Here is a 20,877-nt window from a genome sequence, read left to right on the forward strand (position 1 = left end):
TCCACAGAGACACATTCATTCATAGTTGATTAATAATTTATGCAAAGAAGAAGAAGAAGTAGAAGCTTAACTAAATCCATTTGATTAATAATCAAAAAAATAATTTGCAGATGGATGTTTTGCCAATTCCACCGTCATTGATTCATCAAAAAATTTACCCTGTTCGGGACATGGCACATGTGAAATGGTTGATGTGGGCACATTTTGTAAATGTCATGCTGGTTATACGGGAACTTTTTGTGAACACAGTAAGTTTTACGTTAACGATTTTTGCTTATTTTCCACGTTTGTTTTGAGTGTGAGAATTCAAAGTTTTTTGTCTATAGATCATTAGGCAAAAATCTTTAACAGAATGTATTTTTTATCTTCTTGTCTAACAATTTGTAGCTGATTAGTTTTATTTTTGGAAAATCTAAAGAAGGCTGATAAATTAATCAGCTAATCAAGAAATTTACTTTTGCCAACATCTTCCAAATTAGTGTATTTAATGGTTGATTAAAATTAGTAACCTATAAATATGCCACACTCGAATGCCATCAACGTATGGCTGTCAATAACAAATGGTTTTATATTTTAAATTCTAGGAAATGTTTTGGGTGTGAGAAGCCTTGTGTTTTGTTTTCCTTCTTGCCAATCAAGTGGAAAATTGTTTATGTTAAAGCATTGAAATGAAACTTCGCATTTCGGGTAATGGTTTTTGATAACGTATTGAATATCAGTTTAGTTTGAGAAAACAAATGTACAAAGTTTCTGTACGTGTGATGTTTGGCGCCTAGTGGATGCTTGTATCTTAAGTCTTTTGTTTTCGACTTCTTTTTTTCTTTTGTCTTTTATACAGGCCGCATTTCTTAGCAAAGGATTAAGGTGTTGGGATTATAAATATGACACTAATTGTTTCAGTCATTTTAGGGTTTAGTTAAAAATCTTTGACAATATTTCGGTTTGAAATTTTTAATCTTCAAATTAAGTAGGACAAATGTTTCCACCAAGGAGAACTGTAATATTTTTATAATGATTCCATACCTAAAATAATAGATTAAAAAATACTTTCCACAGCTACTAAATCAACACAGTGTAAAATTCCTTATTTAAATAAAAAATTTAAGGAATATAAAATTAATATGAAAATAAAAGCAAGTAAAAATGAATCGATCGGTTTTGACGACAGCTAAATACCCCAAAAGTAGATGGCATTTTAGTAAGCATTACAAGAAGTTTAGAAGGTTTTCAGCGTAAATATCAAGGCTTTTGTAGATATCATAAAGAGTGAGCCCAATTATTCAACAGACAGGCCTTATTATTCCACTGACAAGCACAATCAACACAGTCTAGACCAACTCCAAACCATAATCTTATTTATATACTTAGGCGAGGGTTTCGAAACATTAAGTCTCCAATCTGGAGAAGAATAGTTAACCAAATTATAGCATTGTCACAAAAACCATAAAGATTACTAATACTAGATCGACCGGGGTATGAAGGAGTGGTCGTAAATATTGGCACATTCTGTGGCCCATACCTCAGGAAATGTCGGCTTATCCCAGCAAACGAATTATGATGTTGCAGTCATGATTAAAATTTATTAAAATTTCAAATAGATCCGAGAAGTGGGATTTTTTCTGTCACTTCTCTTGCATGCATATAGCTTCCACAAAGCATCGTCATCTTACTGGATTAGTTGCCGGTTTTTTTTTTTTATTTTGCCTTAGTTCTTGGGGTTACTTAGTTGACCTCGATTTTGTGACCCTTGGGAATCCATTCAAGCACCATTCTGGTTATGATATGACATTTTTTTCTTAGAGAGAAGCGACATTAAACTGGATTAAAACGCAAAAGTGTTGAACTTTTGTAGATGAGGTGTCTGATATATACCATCTTGCAACTGGATCTATGTTCTGAAGTAATTTTTATCATAGTTATAGTAGCACCCTGTAGAAAATTCAAAACGATCCTTAAACATACATTCATTATGTTCCCACAAACATCCCAGAAGAGACAAGGAAGACTTTTCTCATATCAATGAGTGCACCCCGATGTATATTAGTTCAATGATATGGGTCCTATGTTTTATAGCCGAGTACGAACGTCGTGTGTAAAGAGACAAACATTTAGAGAAGTTTTGCCCCTATAAAGCCTCAAGGCGCTGGGGCTTCATATTAAAAACCAGTAAGGAAAGGATCAAAGTCGGGCGGTGCCGACTATATAATACCCTACACCACTGTGAATATGTAATATATATATATATATATATATATATATATATATATATATATATATATATATATGTGAGCTAAATCAGAACAGATTTTGATATAATTTATTTGTATACAAAATTCCGTCACATAGTCCAAATTTCACCAAAATTGGACATATAGCGTCGTGCATCAAATACCTCAAATCGGTCGAAAATATAATTGGGAGCTATATCCACATCTGAAACGATTGATATGATTTGATATGATTTGCCACAGTTATTTCTAGACTTAATACCGTCGCACATTCCAAATTTAATTGAAATCGGACATATATAGCGTGTTTCGTGCACCGACTTCCTTAAATCGGGCGAAAATATATATGGGGGCTCTATCCAAATCTCAACCGATTTCTATATAATTTGGCACACTCGCACATTCCAAATTTCATTGAAATCGGACATATATAGCACGTTTTGTGCATCAAATACCTAAAATCGGCCGAGAATATATATATAGGCGCTATAGCCAAATTTGAACCGATTTCTATATAATTTGGCACACTTATTTCTAGACTAAATACCGTCGCATATCCCAAATTTAATTGAAATCGGACATATATGGCGTGTTTCCTGCACCAAATTCCTTAAATCGGGCGAAAATATATATGGGGGCTATATCCAAATCTGAACCGATTTCTATATAATTTGGCACACTTATTTCTAGACTAAATTCCGTCGCACATTCCAAATTTCATTGAAATCGGACTTATATACCGTGTTTCGTGCACCAAATGCCTTAAATCGGGCGAAAATATATATGAGGGCTATATCCAAATCTGAACTGATTTTTGCCAAAATAAATAGCGTTCGTCCTTTGGCCAAAAAAACTATCTTCCCCAATTTTCATGCGAATCGGATAATAAATGCGACCTGTACTTTGTTTACAAAAATACATGGACAGACGGACAGACAGACGGACATACGTAAATCGACTTAGAAAGTGATTCTATGTATATCCCTAAAAGGAACTACGGGTCTATCTCGTTTCCTTTTGCATGTTACAAACTAATGCACAAGGACATAATACCCATTACCACAAGGTGGTGTAGGGTATAATGAATAAAGAATTTGGAAAAAAATACTCAAAAAAATGTAGGGGTAGTTTTTCCGCCGTTGAACATTTGATTTTGCCTGACCTGAGAATCGAACCTGGGCTTCCCACCAACTTGACAACCTTGTTCCTACTACTACTGATCTTGCAGCAAGGCATGCTTGACGGTATCGAAAACCTTTGATAGGCCATGACTCTCCAGTTGGATGCCCTGATCTGGTCCTTGACTGATATGTGTTGATATGGCTTAGACCACATCAGCATTGATCCTGTGCATTTTACGTAATCCATGCTGATGTTGGACAACTGGCAAATTGCTTCTCATCATGGGAAGGAATAGTGCCTCTATAATTATCGCTACCGAAATAGACATGTACCCCGTTTTTGTCTGGCTTCCATAACGAGGCAATTTCCAGGCTCCTGGTACAATATGGATGGCTAACGATAAATTAAAGACTCTTGACAAATACTTAACTTAGGGTTTATGCAGTTGTTTGCGCATTACCATTGAGCTTCCATGTGGACCCAGCGCTTTGGATGATTTCAGATTTAATCGTACATGGTAAACTGTGGTGGCACCTCCTCCTCCACTGAGAGGCGTAGTACACTCTTCTTCAACCTCTCTCTTCGGGGTTCTCTTTAATTTGCAGGTTAAAATAAGGACCGTCTTGGTTAACCGTGCAAAATGTGTAGCTATCAATTTGCTCGGTCCGTCTTTTACCCCTCTGTTCGCTGCCTAGGGTGAAATACCAAAGTTCATTGTGAGCATTGAAATCTGCTAGCACCAGACTGTTATAGCCCTCGAAAAGCAAACTAATATGAGGTACACCACAATGCTCACTGCTATTCATCAGCGGCATTTACCTTTACTTCTGTAGTAACACACTTTACTGCTACCCCCATACATTCCATGAGTCTGTCACTAGAGTCAAGCAAGATTGGTCTGTACTGGACAGGTTGGTGTTTAAGAAATAAAGTCCTCCTCCGCTACTTGTACGATCCTTCCGCAAAATGTTTTAACCATCGCAACGTTACAAGCTATTGGTGACAGTGAGCTTTGTTTCCTCGATCGCAACGACCATGATGTCTCTTCGACTCATAACTAAGACAAGATCTCCGAACTAAGACAAGATCTCCGTTTCTCTGTGTTAATTGCTTCGCTTTCTGGAATTTGCGCCATATATTCATTGGCCTGCCAATTCTGCGTGCACCGCCAAGAGTCCCGTATTTATAGGTCTTTGTAGCGGGTTCATCATCGCTCAATCTTATGATATGGCCTAGCCAACGCAATCGTTGAATATCGATACGCTTAACTATATTGATGTCGTGGTATAGCAGATACAGCTCGTAGTCCATGCGACGTCGATGTTCACCGTCAATGCAGATTGGTCCGTAGATCTTTCGAAGAATTTTTCTCTCAAAGACACCAAGCACTGCCATGTCTGCTTGCGCAAGTACCCAGGCTTCGGAACCATGACGAGATGTGGCTTTATTTTTAAACTGCTTACTTAAGCCAAAGTAGCATCTGTTGACCAATACAATTCTTCTTTTTATTTAACAACTGACGTCGTTTGTTAAGTTTACGGCGGTGCCGAGGTAGGCGAAGACGACGCATTGCATGTCGACACCATCAACTTGGTCTTCCGCCGTTTATCGCCAGACCCACTTCTTCGACCTTCATGTGCACCACTTAAGCGAATAATGTGTAACTTTTGTGGATGAGATCGCCAAAGGTGTAAAACGGTTAATCAGTTCGAGAATTATCGTGTTCATACCAGGCAGACCGACGGACGGACAGGGCTAAATAGACTCAACATTTTCTGAAACGGGTCTGCTAGGGTTTTGTAGTGTCAAAGTCGTCTGTGTAAAGTCCGATGACGTATGAGGTCTTTATAAAGCACAAGAAACCTCTAAGGTCAGAATGGTCTGAAGTTTTCTTTACAGCATTAAAATGCTTCCAAGTCCTTGTTTATGGTATAAGAAGATCGTTTTACCTTCTGTTGTGTATCAGAAACCTCCGAAGTATTCAAATATATATGTCCTGTATTTGTTTTATAGTTCTTTGTGCTTTGATCTGCGACGGGGTCGGACTCCAAATTCAAAAAAATGTAAATCTCAAAATCTGCCAAGCTTTTTAAATAAGGAATTACTTTCTTTTGCATTAATTACCGATAGTCCGATTTTTTGCATTCACAGGTTGAGCTTAAGGGTGGTGGGTTACGAAACCAACACAAGTCTTATATTTCTTTGTTATATTTGATCAGTACTGTTTCCCCTCCGTCACCCATCATCAATGACCAGCAATAATATATATTTTGTACTCCCCTCCAAGATAACTCTCAAGTACTACCAACATAACATTTTGCTCCAATACTAATTATCGACTATCTTTAAATCTTAAAAAAGAAAGAATAAACTTACATTAAGCTTTGTCTACCGAGGTTCATTTATTTTTATGTGCACTTCCACTACGATTTTTTCTACTACCTCGTATTTTTTTCCTCTTTTGTTTTTAGATCTTAATGAATGTTCGCCAAATCCCTGCCGCAATGGTGGTATATGTCTAGATGGTGATGGTGATTTTACATGTGAATGCCCTTCTGGTTGGACAGGTAAGTAGCTAAGCGAAAGGCCTACAAACTACTACATAAGCTTTTAAATGCATACAAATTCCAAATAAAACAAAAACAACAACACCACCACCAAACTAAAAGAATAAGCGTTAAGCGCTTAACAAAACAAAGGCATAAGAAACGCTTTCGAGTTGCAGCATCGAGGAAAAAACATAAAATTCCTCTAAACCCAAAGAACATGAACGAAGAACGTCGTCTGTTCTTTCTCCCTGTGATTCTGGACATCGTTTACAACAAGTAACATTATAAAGCATAATCTGCAACAAGTGTATAATAAACTCTTGGTTGGAAAAAAAGTTGAACGAAAAAATATGAAGCGCATGCACTATAACGCCAAGGAATCAGAGAAAAAACATAATGAAAACTGTTGTAAACGAACAAGTGCTTGTTGCCATTTACAACAACAAAATACAACCAAACTCCAACACCACGACGGCGACAACAAGAACAACAACATTAACATCCTGCTGTTGCTGGCTGCCAAGCATTTCATTGAACAGCTATAAACACACAAACGAAACAAAAAAACCAGCCCAGTAACATTACAAACCATCCATTGCCCGGACATTAATCATAAGTCGGGTTAACATCATCTGAACATTAAGGTTTCACAAAGACCAGCCAACCAGCCAGCCAGTCAAACAAAAAATGATTTTAAAAACTAGAATCCTGGTTTAACATGCTTTGTTAATTTAGAAAATTTAAAGAACTCTTTTTTTTTCTTCTGCTAACTACCGTCGACTGTCGACGTCGATTGTATTTAGAAACCAGCGCAAAAAAGGGGCACTTCTCCGCTGCCATTTTCTTACTTTGTCTGGAATACATTAGGTTTATATCCACTTGAATAAACAATTTTAATTAATATGTGCTAAAAGGATAAAAGACTTAGGATGCTATACATCTAAAATGTATATAGAGTACATTAAGATTGTTAAGATATGACTACTTTACTAAGTGCATTTAAAAGTTAAGTTTAAGTACATTAAATCACAGTGTGAACAAAAACTTATACTACTTATCCATTATATTAACCAGGGCATGTTGTTGCTATAAAATTACCAACAAAAGAAGACAAATAAATTATTAGAAAATATCACCATACTGCAAATTGTTATACCATCAGAGTAACACTTTTTGATACGATCAAACATGTGCCTAAGGCAATTCGGAATCCATTTAGCAATGTCCGCCCGTCCTTTTTATACCCTCAGCATTTATGCTAACGAGGGTATATACACTTTCATACGGGCAAAATGTGCCTCATCGAAATAGTGGTTTTAGACCCCAAGTATGTTTGGACGAAATGTGTTTCAGACAATTTGGAGTCGATTTAGCAATGTCCGCCCGTCTGTCTGGCTGGCTGGTGCGCACGATAACTCTCGAACGGATAAACCGATTTGGTCCAAAATTTGGTTTTCGCAATATTTTGTCCAAACTTAGTTTAAGTTCGAAGATGGGTTATATCAGTCCACTCCTTCCGGTACCTCCCCCACAAAAGTTCGAAAATGTTCGGGAAATTTGTGAGCACGACAACTCTTGAAGGGAGTAACCGATTTGGTCCCTACTTAGCACATCGTGAAATTTCTACTAGACTTAGATGAGGTTCTAAATTGGACCAAATCCGTCCACTCCTTCGGGTACCTGCCACACAAAATTTCGGATAAGTTCAGATCAGGACCTGCACTCGAATCGCTTTGATCCATACGACGTTACAAGTTTTATCAGGGGCAAGTCCATACTTCCTGAAAAAATAGCCTGAATTGTGCAAAAATCCCCTATGACACCGTATGTAGTGGTGTAGTGGTTAGAGCGCAAGATAACTCATGAACGACTCTGCCGACTCGGTCCAAAATTTGGCCTTCGTAATTTTTTATATCGTAATATTTCTTCGAATATTAGATGAAATTCGAAGGTGGTGCTTGTAGATCCACTCCTTCTGGTACCTCCCCCACAAAAATTCGAAAATATTAGCTGAAATAGTACGCCTGATATCTCATAAACAGAGCAACCCGGTTAAGGGTCTATGCGAAGATCCCTTGAAAATTTTAACCTAGTGGTCCTGTTTACAGCGATATCATGTTTTTCGTAGGCAAGTACATGCTTCCTGATATAATGGTCCCCGCAAAACTTTTTGAGATTCTATCCAAATCCATATTTTTGTCGGTTCATACGCCCATAATTTTCAAAACCCTTTAAATATATATGGGGAAAAGGGTTCACACAGGCCGAGGGTATATCTCTGTCGGCAAAGCCGACTGATACTTTTTTACTTGTTTTCTTTTCGACTAGAAATCGAATCAATTCCGGTTCACTCCTTCGGGTGCCTCCCTCAACAAAGAGTAGTTAAGGATCAGATCTCGGATCGTGTTGAAATTGTTTGCCACAGGTTGTCCTCGCAATCCATATTACGCCGGTACAATTTTATTTTCGGCGACAAGTTCAAATTCCTGAGATAATGGTACAAAGCTAAGAAAATCTGCCCGCGCCAATTACATGATTGATGGGCACGACACCTCAAAAATCGAGCATCCGTTAAAATTTCTTCCAAACGAATATCAAGTTTCAATAAGGTCTATATCGGACAACAACTACTTACTTACTACTTAGCTGGCCCATTACAGAACATTTGTTCCATAGACCGAACTAAAAAAAGATCTCCAATTCTCTCTGTTTAGTGCTACGCTTTCTGGAATACCGCGCATTGTCATCTCTTCATCCACTTGTTTGCGCCATCTATTCTTTGGCCTGCCAATTCTGCGTGCACCGCCATGTGGGTCGAATTTATACGACTTTTTAGCGGGTCCATCATCGCTCATTCGTATTATATGACCTAGGCAACGCAATCGTTGCATCTCGATACGTTTAACTATACTGATGTCGTTGTAAAGCTGATACAGCTCGTGGTTCATACGACGTCGATATTCACCGTTAACGCAGATTGGTCCGTAGATCTTTCGAAGAATTTTTCTCTCAAACACGACAAGCCTTATCTGCTTGGGCAAGTACCCAGGCTTCGGAACCATACATCAGCACGGGTAATATTAGTGTTTTGTAAAGCGTTATTTTTGTTTGACGAGATGTGGATTTGTTTTTAAACTGCTTACTTAAGCCACAGTAGCATCTTTTGGCCAAAACAATTCTTCTTTTTATTTCACAACTGATGTCGTTTGTTGTGTCTACGGCGGTGTCGAGTTATACGAAGTCTTTTACTACCTCAAAATTATAGGAACCAACTTCAACAGTTGGTCCGAGCTCAATGGACGCATTGCGCGTCGACACCATCAACTTAGTCTTCTCGCCGTTTACCGCCAGGCCCACTTTTGCAGATTCTCCTTCGACCATCATAATGTTATCGGTTACTTCTTTTACTGATCGTCCCATGATGAATATATCATCAGCATAAGCAAGTAACATGTGGCTATTGGTGTGGATTGTGCCACTTCTTTTGACGTTTGCCTCTCGTATAACCTTTTCTAGCAGGATGTCGAAAACATCACACGAAAGGCTTTCTCCTTGCTTGAAACCTCTTTTAGTACAAAACTCTTCGGAGAGGTTCTTTCCTATTTTAACTGAAGATCTTGTGTCAGTTAGAGTCATTTTGAGCTTTGCGGGCATACCAAATTCAGACATGGCTTGGAATACCTTTGAACGTAGCGGGCTGCCGAAGGCTGCTTTAAAATCGACAAAAAGGTGGTAGGTGTCGATCTGCATCTCTTAAGTCTTCTCCATGATTTGCCGCCGGGTAAATATCTGGTCAATGGTGGACTTGCCAGGTCTAAAGCAGCATTGGTAAGGTCCAATTATTTCTTTGACCATGGGCTTTAGTCGTTCGCCCAATATCCCTGACACTATCTTGTAGGCGATAGGGAGAAGACTTATGCCCCTATAGTTGGAGCATAAAGTCTAATCTCCTTTCTTATGGACGGGACACAGGATACTCAGGTTCCAATCGTTAGGTACTCGTTCTTCCTGCCAGATGGTGCTAACTAGCTGATGAATACACCTTATCAGCGTGTCGCCTCCGGTTTTAAACAGCTCGGCTGGTAGGCCATCAGCTCCTGCTGCATTATTATTCTTCAGCCGGTTTATTGCTGTCTTTACCTCATCTTGGCCGGGTGGTATATATTCAATACCATCTTCTAGGATTGGATCTGAGGTACCTTCGTCGACGTCGCTACTATTGGATACCAACAGTTTGAGAAAATGCTCTCTCCATATCCTTAGCACACAATCTATATCAGTTACCAGATTACCTTGCTGGTCTCTACAGGAGGATGTGCCAGTGCCATAGCCATCAGTTTGATGTTTCACTCTTTGGTAGAATTTTCGGACTTCGTTCTGTCTCCTCTACATCTCAATTTGTTCACACTCCTTTTCCGCGATACCTCTCTAGTGCGCTACGCGTTTCTACTGATTGTAAAGTAGCCCTATATGCCGCATTTTTCTCTTCCGTAGCAGCACGACACTCCTGGTCATACCGGGGATTCCTTGGTGGAGGTCTCTGGTATCCAAGTACTGATTTTTCGGTTTGTTGCATGGAGTGGACAATGTTTTGCCATTGTCCTGATATATTATCGGGACGAGGAGTGCTTTGATAAGCAATTGGGCCAGTTGATTGGAATATATAGCCATAGCATATTCCACTCAACTGGCCCAACTGTTGTGATTACAGCTTACCGATGTACAACTTCCGTGTTGTGTCTGTTCGCACTTTGTTTACTACGTTTAATCTGGTACGTACCTTTGCTGCAACAAGGTAGTGGTCCGTGTCTATGTTTGCACCTCGAAACGATCATACATCCAACACGCTCGATGCATGTCTTCCATCAATCACAACGTGATAAATTTAATTTCTTGTTCTTTGATCTGGCGACCAGGGTGCCCTTATGAATATCGAGATGTTTAAATCTGGTACTGCTAACCACCATGTTTTTTTGCAGCTGCAGTTCTATCAGCCTCAGAGACTGAATTTCCCGACTGTTGGGCCAAAGATATTCTCCTTTCCAATTTTGGCATTAAAATCGCCTAATATAATTTTAATGTCATGTGCAGGGCAACGGTCATAAGTTTCTTCTAAGCGCTCGTAAAATATATCTTTGGTCTGTTCGTCCTTGTCTTCAGTGGGAGCATGAGCGCAAATAAAGCTGATGTTAAAGAATTTTGCTTTTAATCGAATTGCAGCGAGTCTTTCGTTCACTGGGGTGAAGCTGGAGACCAGATGTTTTAACCTCCGACCAACTACAAATCCACAACCAAACTCATGCTTTGTGTCAGGCAGCTATAATAGAGTGTGTCACCTTTAGGTGTTGTTGTGACGCCTTTCCCATTCCATCGTATTTCCTGTATGGCAGTAATGTCGGCTTTGTACTTTTCAAGTACATCTGCCAATGCGTAAACTGCACCTTCTCTGTAAAGAGTGCGAACATTCCAGGTGCAGATTCGCAGATCATGGTGCTTAAAACGTTTGCGGGGTTCATCAACTTTAAAGAGTTTTATTTTTCTTTTCTTACGTTTTTCAATATTAGTAGGCTGCTTTTTTCTAAGGGAGGGTTACTAAACCGGCGCCCAAACCCAAGTTTTTAACGTTCTTATGGGTGAACGCGCTACACATTTTAGCTCACTACCTTAAACGGGTGTTAAATGCAGCTACCCCAGGTGACACCACGGCGAGGTCAGTGTCCACATGAGATGAGAGAGGCTAAATCCTGGACTTTGCCATGCTGAAGCCGGTCAGGACCGTTCCTTGGTATATTTCATCCCATACGTCACCCATCGGACAACAACAACCGCTCACACTCACCACTTAATATCGGTACAAATTTTCGGCAAATCCCCTTATTGTAATGTTGGCTTAAATTTCAGCCATGTAAAAGTTCCCTACAAGTGGTTTCGTACGACACGCAGTTCGGACTTGGCGATAAAAAGTGGATCCCATATCATTGAACCAATGTGAATCGGCTTGCGCTCTTTGATATGAAAGAAGTCTCCCTTGTCCCTCAGGGGAGGTTGTGGCGACATATGTATGTGTGTGCATGGGACATTATCAAAACTGATGTCGCTCGCTACCTTTAGGTCGTCAAACCTAAGTTAGACAAAATTTTCAAGCAGAGTCGATGGAACTATCAAGTAAGCATGATGAGAATCACCAAACCAATCCCAGTAACCCCAAAGTCAGGGAGTTGACATTCGAAGTTAACAGGTTGGTCGGTGGCTACTAGTGTAACAAGTGGCTAGATTATCACAATAGCTGCAACATTGAAGTCTGAATAAGTGAAGTGTGACAAAGTTTAAGTCACTCTCGAACCCTGGGAAGGTGGAAGATAAGACCTCGAGCACATTTGGCGACATTACGCCAAATGATCTACAGATGTGCGCACGTTATGTTCATCGGCAATTTGTCGAGCGGGAGTGACAGAGCGAAGAGAAGAATACTCGTCGCATTAGATATCTACTTCGATAGAGGAACAACCACAATTAACAATGAATGTTGTTGCAAATCCCATAAGGAAAGCTAAATCATCCAAAGTGTTGGGCCCTGACGAAAACTCCATGGTAATGCATAAACAACTGGATGTGCCGAGATTTGAGTATCTCACCAAAGTTATGAACCTTTCGCTAGCCACTCATATCGTGACCAATTTCTGGAAAACGGTCAGGGTTGTCGCGCTATTAAAGCCAGGCTAGGATGTCAGCAAAGATGAATCGTAGCGACAGATTTCGTTTTTGTCGACCGATTTGTCAAAAAGATTACTGATGCTTTGCTCTCTCTCTCTCTCTAGCGTCTGAAATAGTTATCCTGATGGCGATTATCAGTAAGGGTTCCGTCAGAAGCGCATCAATACAGCAGCCCCATAATAGTCAAGGACTCAACCAGAACTGGCTGTGGCATAGGACATTGTTGTTGGCGCTCAATTTATAAAAAGCCGTTGATACTGTCTAGTACTCCACAATGTTAGAGGGCATCGAAGAGACTACTCTCCGACCAAGATTTAAATTTGAAAAATCGACTATATAAGTGGACGCCTGTCGTACATGGAATTCATGAACAAGAAGTCGAAGTCCCGAAAAGTAAAACTGGGAATTCCCCAAGGATGGTTGATATCTTCGGAACTATTTATAGTCTACCTTCCCTGGTCGATGGCAACCGAATTTGGACCACTAACTAGCGGTCACATTCGATAGTATGTTCATCACTTGGAGATCAGATAAAGAAAATTGATTGGCCACATATGTATATTGAGATAGGTTGGACTGTAGTAGGCCATGTAATCCGTGTACATAAGTACAATGCGATGTAACTCTATTCAAATCTGTTAGAACGCTACTATGAGAACTGCAACAGTTTATCTCATCATGCCATCCATGTACAATCTGTATGACGAGATGAAGATTATTCCAGTATGGCACGGGTCTTACCGTGAGATTCATCCTAAACACTACATCGTTTCAAACATGTCAATGTTACAAAAGAGGTAGGAACATTTGAAGACCTTGCAGATGCTTGGGCAGATTTTACACTACAACTATATGCTAATTTGGATAACCAGGCTGGTATTATGCCAGACAGTAACATTATGTTCGTCATGTGGACACATCTGGAAGCTATGCATTTGACATTTTTTTCGAACTCTTGTTATCGCTGGTAGATGTTGCTCTAGAACTCTGCTTACGTTACAACTCTGCTTACGCTACATCCTGGGTTTGGTTAGGGATATCGTCAGCTTGCCTTCTTACAGAAGATTGTGAACTATGACCAGCTAGCTGTTACATCTTGCACCGATCTCTTCCACATTTACGCCCGTTGCAAATGCAGTGCAATCATGCACTTAAGATACCAACTTTACTCCATCTGATGGTGATGAAAGCTTTGCAACAAACAAATTGAATAGCAAAGGAGAGATAAGTCTACTGTCAACGCCTACCTACCATTGACGTAATTAGTGAGCCACTTTATGATTTTGTTCGATATACTTTATAGACCGATGATACTCTAAAGGTCTTCCATAGACAGAAGACTTTCCACAAATTTGCAACATACATCCGAAGGGACACGGGAGACTTCAATGAGTGCACTCCGATTCATATTAGCCTGTGAAATGGAACCTACTTCTTATCGCTAAGTCTGAACGGCGAGTCTTAAGACACTATTTGTAAAGAAGTTTTTCATGGCTGAAATATTCAGGAAAGGGAAGCAAAAAATTACGCTAAGGGAATTTGCCGCCGCCGAAAATGTTGATGTTCTGGTCAGGAATTGAACAGCAGAACTTTTGAGTGCAAGACTGTCGTGCTTACAACTGCTCCACGGTGGCTCCCTCAAATCTTCTGTAGATATAAAAATTTCCAAAATTGTTCTAAATGACTTCTCATGGTCTTCCACAGGCAGAAAACTTTCTTAAGGTTTTCTATAGATAGAAGACCTTCTAAAGCGTGTATAGGTCTTCTATCCAATTAAGACCCTTCACAGTGCATCTTTAGACATAAAACCTTCTAAAAGACCTTTATTGACAATAGATCTTCTATGGACAGAAGACCCTCTAAAGGTCTTCTACAGACTAAAGACTCTCTATAGGTGTTCTATCGAAAGAAGATATTCTATCGGTCTTCTATAGACAGAAGACACAGTTAAATCTTTTATAACAAGAAGATTTTCTAAAATCATCTATAAAAAGTTCTTCTATCTAAAGAAAATATTCTATTCTATTGACAGAATATAGAATACCCATTAAAATGTGACTATCGACAGAACATCTTTTAAAAGCGCTTTATATAGAAGGCCCTTTAAATTGTGATTCTCTACAGAAAACTGTCTAAAGATCTTCTATGGACAGAAGATCTTCTAAAGTCTTTTATAGACAGAAGGCTTTCCAAAGGTTTCTAGAGACATAAGATCATCTACAGACAGAAAAGAAAGGACTGTTTAAAGATCTTCTATGGACAGAAGATGTTCTAAAGTCTTTTAAAGACAGAAGACCTTCCAAAGTGTTTTTAACGACATAAGATCTTTTACAGACAAAAAACTATTAGAGGTCTTCTATAGACAAAACATCTTCTAAAGGTCTTCTTTAGACAGAAGATATGGATATGACCTTATCCATAGTTGGATAGAACACATTCTAAAGGTCTTCTATAGAAAAAATACCTTCTAATTCCTTTTATACACAGAAGGCTTTCTAAAGGTGCTCAAAAGACAGATGACACCTTAAGATTTGTCTATCGACAGAAGACCTTCTAAAGGTCTTTCAAGACAAAAGATGTTCCCATTTTTCCTTTATGAATTTTTTAGGAAAAGCATTTTAAAAAATTAACCGAGATCTGCCTTTTTTCCGAATGATTTTATTTAAATTAATGAATAATTCACACTCCAAATAATCTTATTTGCATCGCATTACATGATATTTAAAAAATGTTCAATTAAGTTTTGCAATTGTAAGCCCCCAAAAAACGGTTCACATAATACGAAAGACTTAAGATACAAACTTCTTTGACAAACAACTTTATTTGATTGGTGAGCCAGTTTTATCTGATTAACTAGTCACCAAACCGAAATCAAATCACAGCAATCCAATTAAATTTACCCACCATCATTAATTTTAAATTTTTAAAACCGAAATATTTCGCACTTGTTCGGCTGGTGATTTTATCTAAAAAGAAATCTGTTGTTGGCATAAATATGGCGACAACGATGCCGATGAAAATCACACAACACACACAGACACACTCACCGAAAATTCAAATATCAATATGCAAATACGATAAATATCAATTGAGGCAATATTTGTCATGTCATAGTTAATTTCAGAGTAAATTTTCCCAAAACTCTTTCCACTCACCACTGGCTACCTCGAGGAGGTTGACTACATCTTTACTACTATGGCAGAAGCAAAAAAAAAATAAGACGACCAACTAAACATTTGCATAGATAACAATGAAAAATTGCTTTTTAAATTTGCTTAGCAAATAAGAAAAAATGTATATTCCACTCGTGTGGTGTGCCTTCCGCTTAGACCCGTGTGCTGTGATGTGATATTGGGATTTGTTTTTCGCTTTGATATGCAGATGTGATATTGAAACATTAAAAGCAGACATTAATAAAGATAATCGATGATGGTTGGGTACATCACACAAATTCTGGAAAGACAAATTACATCAATATTTCAAATAAATATTTGAATAAAACTACCGGCCAATTACGTTGGGAAATTTATTCATTGGCTAAATGGCGTAGAAAAATTGACAGTTAATAACGATGGCAATTAGTTGGCATTTAGCTTACTAGTGGCCAATTAAAGCTTCTCTAAAATATTACGAGAATTTTTCGAACATTCTTTATACTAAAAGCTTCATATCAATATGATTGCCTATGCGTGAGAAAAATTGAAGACTTAGTAAAAGATTTTCTTTCTTTTCAAAAGTCGTATATTCCATTTTTAGAAAAAAGAAAGAAAAAAGATACCATAACATATCAGCATTCATTTAAGGTTCTTGAGAGACTATACTCTGTATATTGTAAGCAGAAAATTTCGGAATTATGTTTACATTTGTGTTCAGCAGAAACTGTATTAATATTTAAAATAATCCTAGGCTTTACATATCAAACAATGAACCCTGTGAAGCTGGGTAAACGTAACAATTCCCAAAAAAGTATTCAAAATTCGTTAAACTCCACAAACCCCATAATTTTCACTCATTTTAAAAACACCATTCCCATTCAAGTTTCTCTCTTAAGTCTTTTGTTGGTTCGCAAAAAGTAAATTATTGAACAATTACTTGTTTAATTTGTTCACAACCACCACCTACTCTGCTCAATAATTTCGAAAAAAAAGAAAAATATATATTCATACAACAACACCAATAACAAAATAACATTACTTGTAATTCACTCTAAATGTCGATCAATGGTTGTTCTTATCCAGCTACTACCATCATTTCAATGCATTTTGTATAGCACATCGGAAGATGGGTGGTGTATGGATGGATGCAAGGTAAGAATGTAAGAACCGAAATTAAATAATTTCCTAACTGCCACTTATTGCCAATCTTGAAGGCTTTAATATTTTGTGTGTTCGAACAAAAAACAAAACTCTAAATATCCTCAGCATAAATGTTCATTTATGTCGAAGAATTCTGCGGCGCAAATGGAAATATTGGCTCATACAAGTTTTAACCAAATTTAATAGTGCAAAAGAAAATTGGTAGTGTTGCCGAAGTGTTATGTGAAATATGACCAAACAAGAACTGAGGTTATCCTATAAGAACACCTTGGGTCTTTTATAACAAAAACTGGTGGTCTTCTATGAGAAGCGAGTTTCATGTAAGAAACACCGGGTGTCTGCTCATAGAAAATATAGATGTCATCTATATGAAAAAGTGGTGTTCTTCTAAAATAAGATCTGGGGGATTTCTATAAGAAGAAGATTTTATACAAAAAGATCTAATAAGAAGGTCTGATGGTCTTTTATAGGAAGACCTTGTTGTCTTCTATAAGAAGGCCTGCTGGTAAAATAATCCCATAAACTTATAGTAAATCTATTTGTCTTCTTATAGAAAACCCCAGATCTTCTTTCAAAAGACCACCCGGTCATCTTATAGAAGAACCCCAGGTCCTCTTATAAAAGAAAACTTCGTCTTCTTATAAAAGACCACCTTGTATCTCGTATCTTCTATAAGAAGACCTAATAGTCGTCTATAAGAAGTCCTAATGGTCTTCTATAAGAAGACCTGAAGGTCTTGTTTTATAAGAAGACCTGGTGGTCTTCTGTAAAAAGACCTGGAGATCTTCTATAAGAAGACCTGACCTTCTATAAGAAGACTGTCTTCTGTAAGAAGACCTAATATTTTTCTATAAGAAGACTTAATTGTCTTCTATAAGAAGACCTTGTGGTCTTCTATAAGAAGACCTGGTGGTCTTCTGTAAAAAGATGTGAAAATCTTCTATAAAAAGTCCTGGCCTTCTATAAGAAGACTGTCTTCTGTAAGAAGACCTAATAGTTTTCTATAAGAATACTTAATTGTCTTCTAAAATAAAACCTTAAGGGCGCTTGTATAAGAAGGCCTTGTGGTCTTCTATAAGAGAACCTGATGGTCTTCTATAAGAAGACTTGGTGATCTTCTATAAGTAGACTTATTGGTCTTTTTTAAGAAGTTATAACCGTCTGTTGTAAGAAGACCTGGTGGTCTTCTCTAAGAAGTCCTGATGATCTCCTATAAGAAGACCTGGTTGTCTTCCATAAAAATACCTTGCTGTCTTCTTATGCGGTCTTCCTTAGGAAGACCTGGTGGTCTTCTATATGAAGGCCTAAAAAAACTTGGTTGTCTTCTATAAGAAGACCTGCTCGTCTATAGTAGAAGACCTAGTGGTCTTCGATAAGAAGACCTAATGGTCTCATATTAGGCCTGGTGGTCGTCTTATATAAGCAAACCTGGGAAGTTGCCATTCTCCTACCGCGCGCGTCTTCTCGCGTGGCGGATGGGAAGCGGATTTTTGTGAGGGCAACAAACGCCAGACCAGACTCAACACGTCACATAAACCCTGGGGGTGTACGGATCATTGGCATACCTACGCCGGGCTAATGATTTTTCAATGGTCAACGATTTTTCAACGGATCGGGGTAGTTCCCTTAAACAATTATCTAAGATAGGTGGGGAAATAAGAGAATTAAAGATACGGTGAAGGGTCCAAATAACCCAGTACCGGTGGCAAGCATTGGTGAGATCACCGCCACATGTCGTCGAGATCAAGCGATTGTGATCCGACAGTCTTAGCTGTTTGGCACCTACAGCTGTACCTGTTACAAATGCATGAAGTTCAATTGGCAATTGGCTGGCAGTACTGTAGAGAGAGTATGAATCTTGACGTTCAACCGGCAACAAGTTCAAATCCGGCCGATCCTATGCCAGAATGCCACGGCGTCACTGGTCGACGATGGAGAATCTTTGGAGACACCAACAACGATCAATGTTCCTAAGGAGCACTATAAATGTGTTGTTTCGTATTTTCGCTAATTCATCGGCATATGCCAACAAAGGGCTTCACAGGTAGAATACAACTGAGTCACTGGCCGACAGCGGTCAATGACCCTATGGACGGACCTGCCCGAGAAGATTTGAATTCGAGGCACTATAAATGTGTTTTTTCGTATCTTCGCAAGTTCGTAGGACGAGACGCGAACTTGTATTCTGAGAGGGAGGTCCTTTTCATCAACAGTACCGTAATACAAAAGAATTTACCTTTCAACGGATCCTTCCAGATGCTGTAGTTCTTCAAGCCAAAGACTCTAAGGAGACTCCGGCGACAAGCAAAAAGGTGAAACCATTGCCTTAAGCAATGTGGCCGAATCGGAATCTACTCCGAAGCCGAACCCGAGCCAGGAAGAACTGAGCCTACTCCTAAATGAAACGACATTTCTACATTTCAGCGAAAGTCACTGGTTGCTATTCGAAACCGGTCTTCAGAGTGTCATTGTTTCTGCAATAGATAATTAGCTCGATGGGCATTTTGGCAGTGCCTTCCTTAAGTACCGCGTCAAAATCATTAACTGTCTAAATAGGGAATCGCGAGATTTAATTGTATAGACGCTACATAGATTTGGTGAACTTTGGGAAGGGTCTAACCTTGCTGCGGTCTCTTTAACTGATATACCTTTTATAAGGGTGTTTCTAGCATGGGTTTCCCCACCCACTCTTGGTGAAAATGCTGGAGCTTCTAAATCCAGATCTCCAAACATCAGGCAGGACTATCATCAGTATAACCCCCTGTATGGTGAATGGAGGGATGGTTGTATGAGTAGCTGTGGACTAGACAATGGTTACCTTAGAGAGCGTGAGGAAAACTAAACTTCGGTTCAGGTTAGGGATGGCGATACCGAAATCCTGAATCCCGAAAACCCGGCATATGCAGTGACTGACTTCTTTGGAGTCCCGGGAAAATTGGTTTGAAAAAAAAACATAACTTATCAATTCCGCCATAAAGAGTTTCATTTTAAATAAATGTTAATAAACAAATTCTTAGAATTCGTAAATTTTTCTACAAAGGTATGTGTTCCAAAGAAAGTTGCTTAATAAAAGCTTATGAAGAGTATTAAGAAATATTGTTTTCCAAAATAAATTTTAAAATCAATTAAAAAGAACGCAACTGAGATCTGAGCTTTTAAGTTACTTGTTTTTTAATTTAAAATTCTTTTATGGTGATATGTCCCGTCAAATCTCAGAGTCCCGAAATTGTCCCGGAAAATCCCGAAAACCCGGGTTTAGGAATTTGGAAATCCCGAATCCCGGGATTTTTGAAAACCTGTCCCTTTTTGACATCCCTAGTTCAGGTTCCATATGAATCCACCCCGCTTATAGCCGTAAGAATAGGCAAGCTGCAAACGCTGCACATCTTGCAGATCAATTTGCATCACTACCACGGAATTAATCTTGTCCCTCACAAACTCTGAATTAGAATGGCTGAATGGGTTATAACCACAAACTTACTAGAGTTAGTTGAGTAGATTTGGCAGGACAGTTGAAAAGGTACAATGTGTCATGCGAGTATGTACCGCATGCTGGGCAGATGTTTTTCATAGTGTTATCAACCCTTGCCCCATAGGAATTGAGCTAAAACTACTCTGGTTGGAGGAGCTGACATTCTTCAGTTGAAATAGCACGGTGCGCATTAACCAAATTTAAATGGAAGGAACTTACACCTTCTTCTGCAATGTTCATAGATGAGAAAAATTAAAAAAAATCGGTTGAAAATCGCAAGTCTTATGGAAGTGGGACTAAAGAAAATCTTGAAGCAGTGAAAATTCTGTACAAGATTGACCTTCATCACATTTTCGTAGGTTTTACCGTTTTTGAGAAGTTCAAATTGGGACAATGCACTGACTGTATCGCCTCCTTACAAAATGCCATGACTACAATTTCCCAACTTAAACTTATATATCTTAAAATTGGTACAA

The 20,877-nt window shown here is 38.7% G+C and overlaps 1 protein-coding gene across 3 annotated transcripts in view; it reads left to right on the plus strand.

Moving 5' to 3' along the window:
• Positions 1–20,877, plus strand: part of Ser (protein serrate) — a 164,452-nt gene that overhangs the window by 121,895 nt on the left and 21,680 nt on the right. For all 3 annotated transcript variants that reach the window (XM_073962343.1, XM_073962344.1, XM_073962342.1), the window contains exons 13-14: positions 111–248; positions 5,822–5,917. In XM_073962343.1, the coding sequence (XP_073818444.1) occupies positions 111–248; positions 5,822–5,917 (234 nt within the window). The remainder of the gene's footprint in view (positions 1–110; positions 249–5,821; positions 5,918–20,877) is intronic.

This window comes from Musca autumnalis, unplaced genomic scaffold, assembly GCF_047663935.1.
Source record: "Musca autumnalis isolate F117 unplaced genomic scaffold, ASM4766393v1 scaffold_1, whole genome shotgun sequence".
In the NCBI taxonomy this organism is placed as follows: Eukaryota; Metazoa; Arthropoda; class Insecta; order Diptera; family Muscidae; genus Musca; species Musca autumnalis.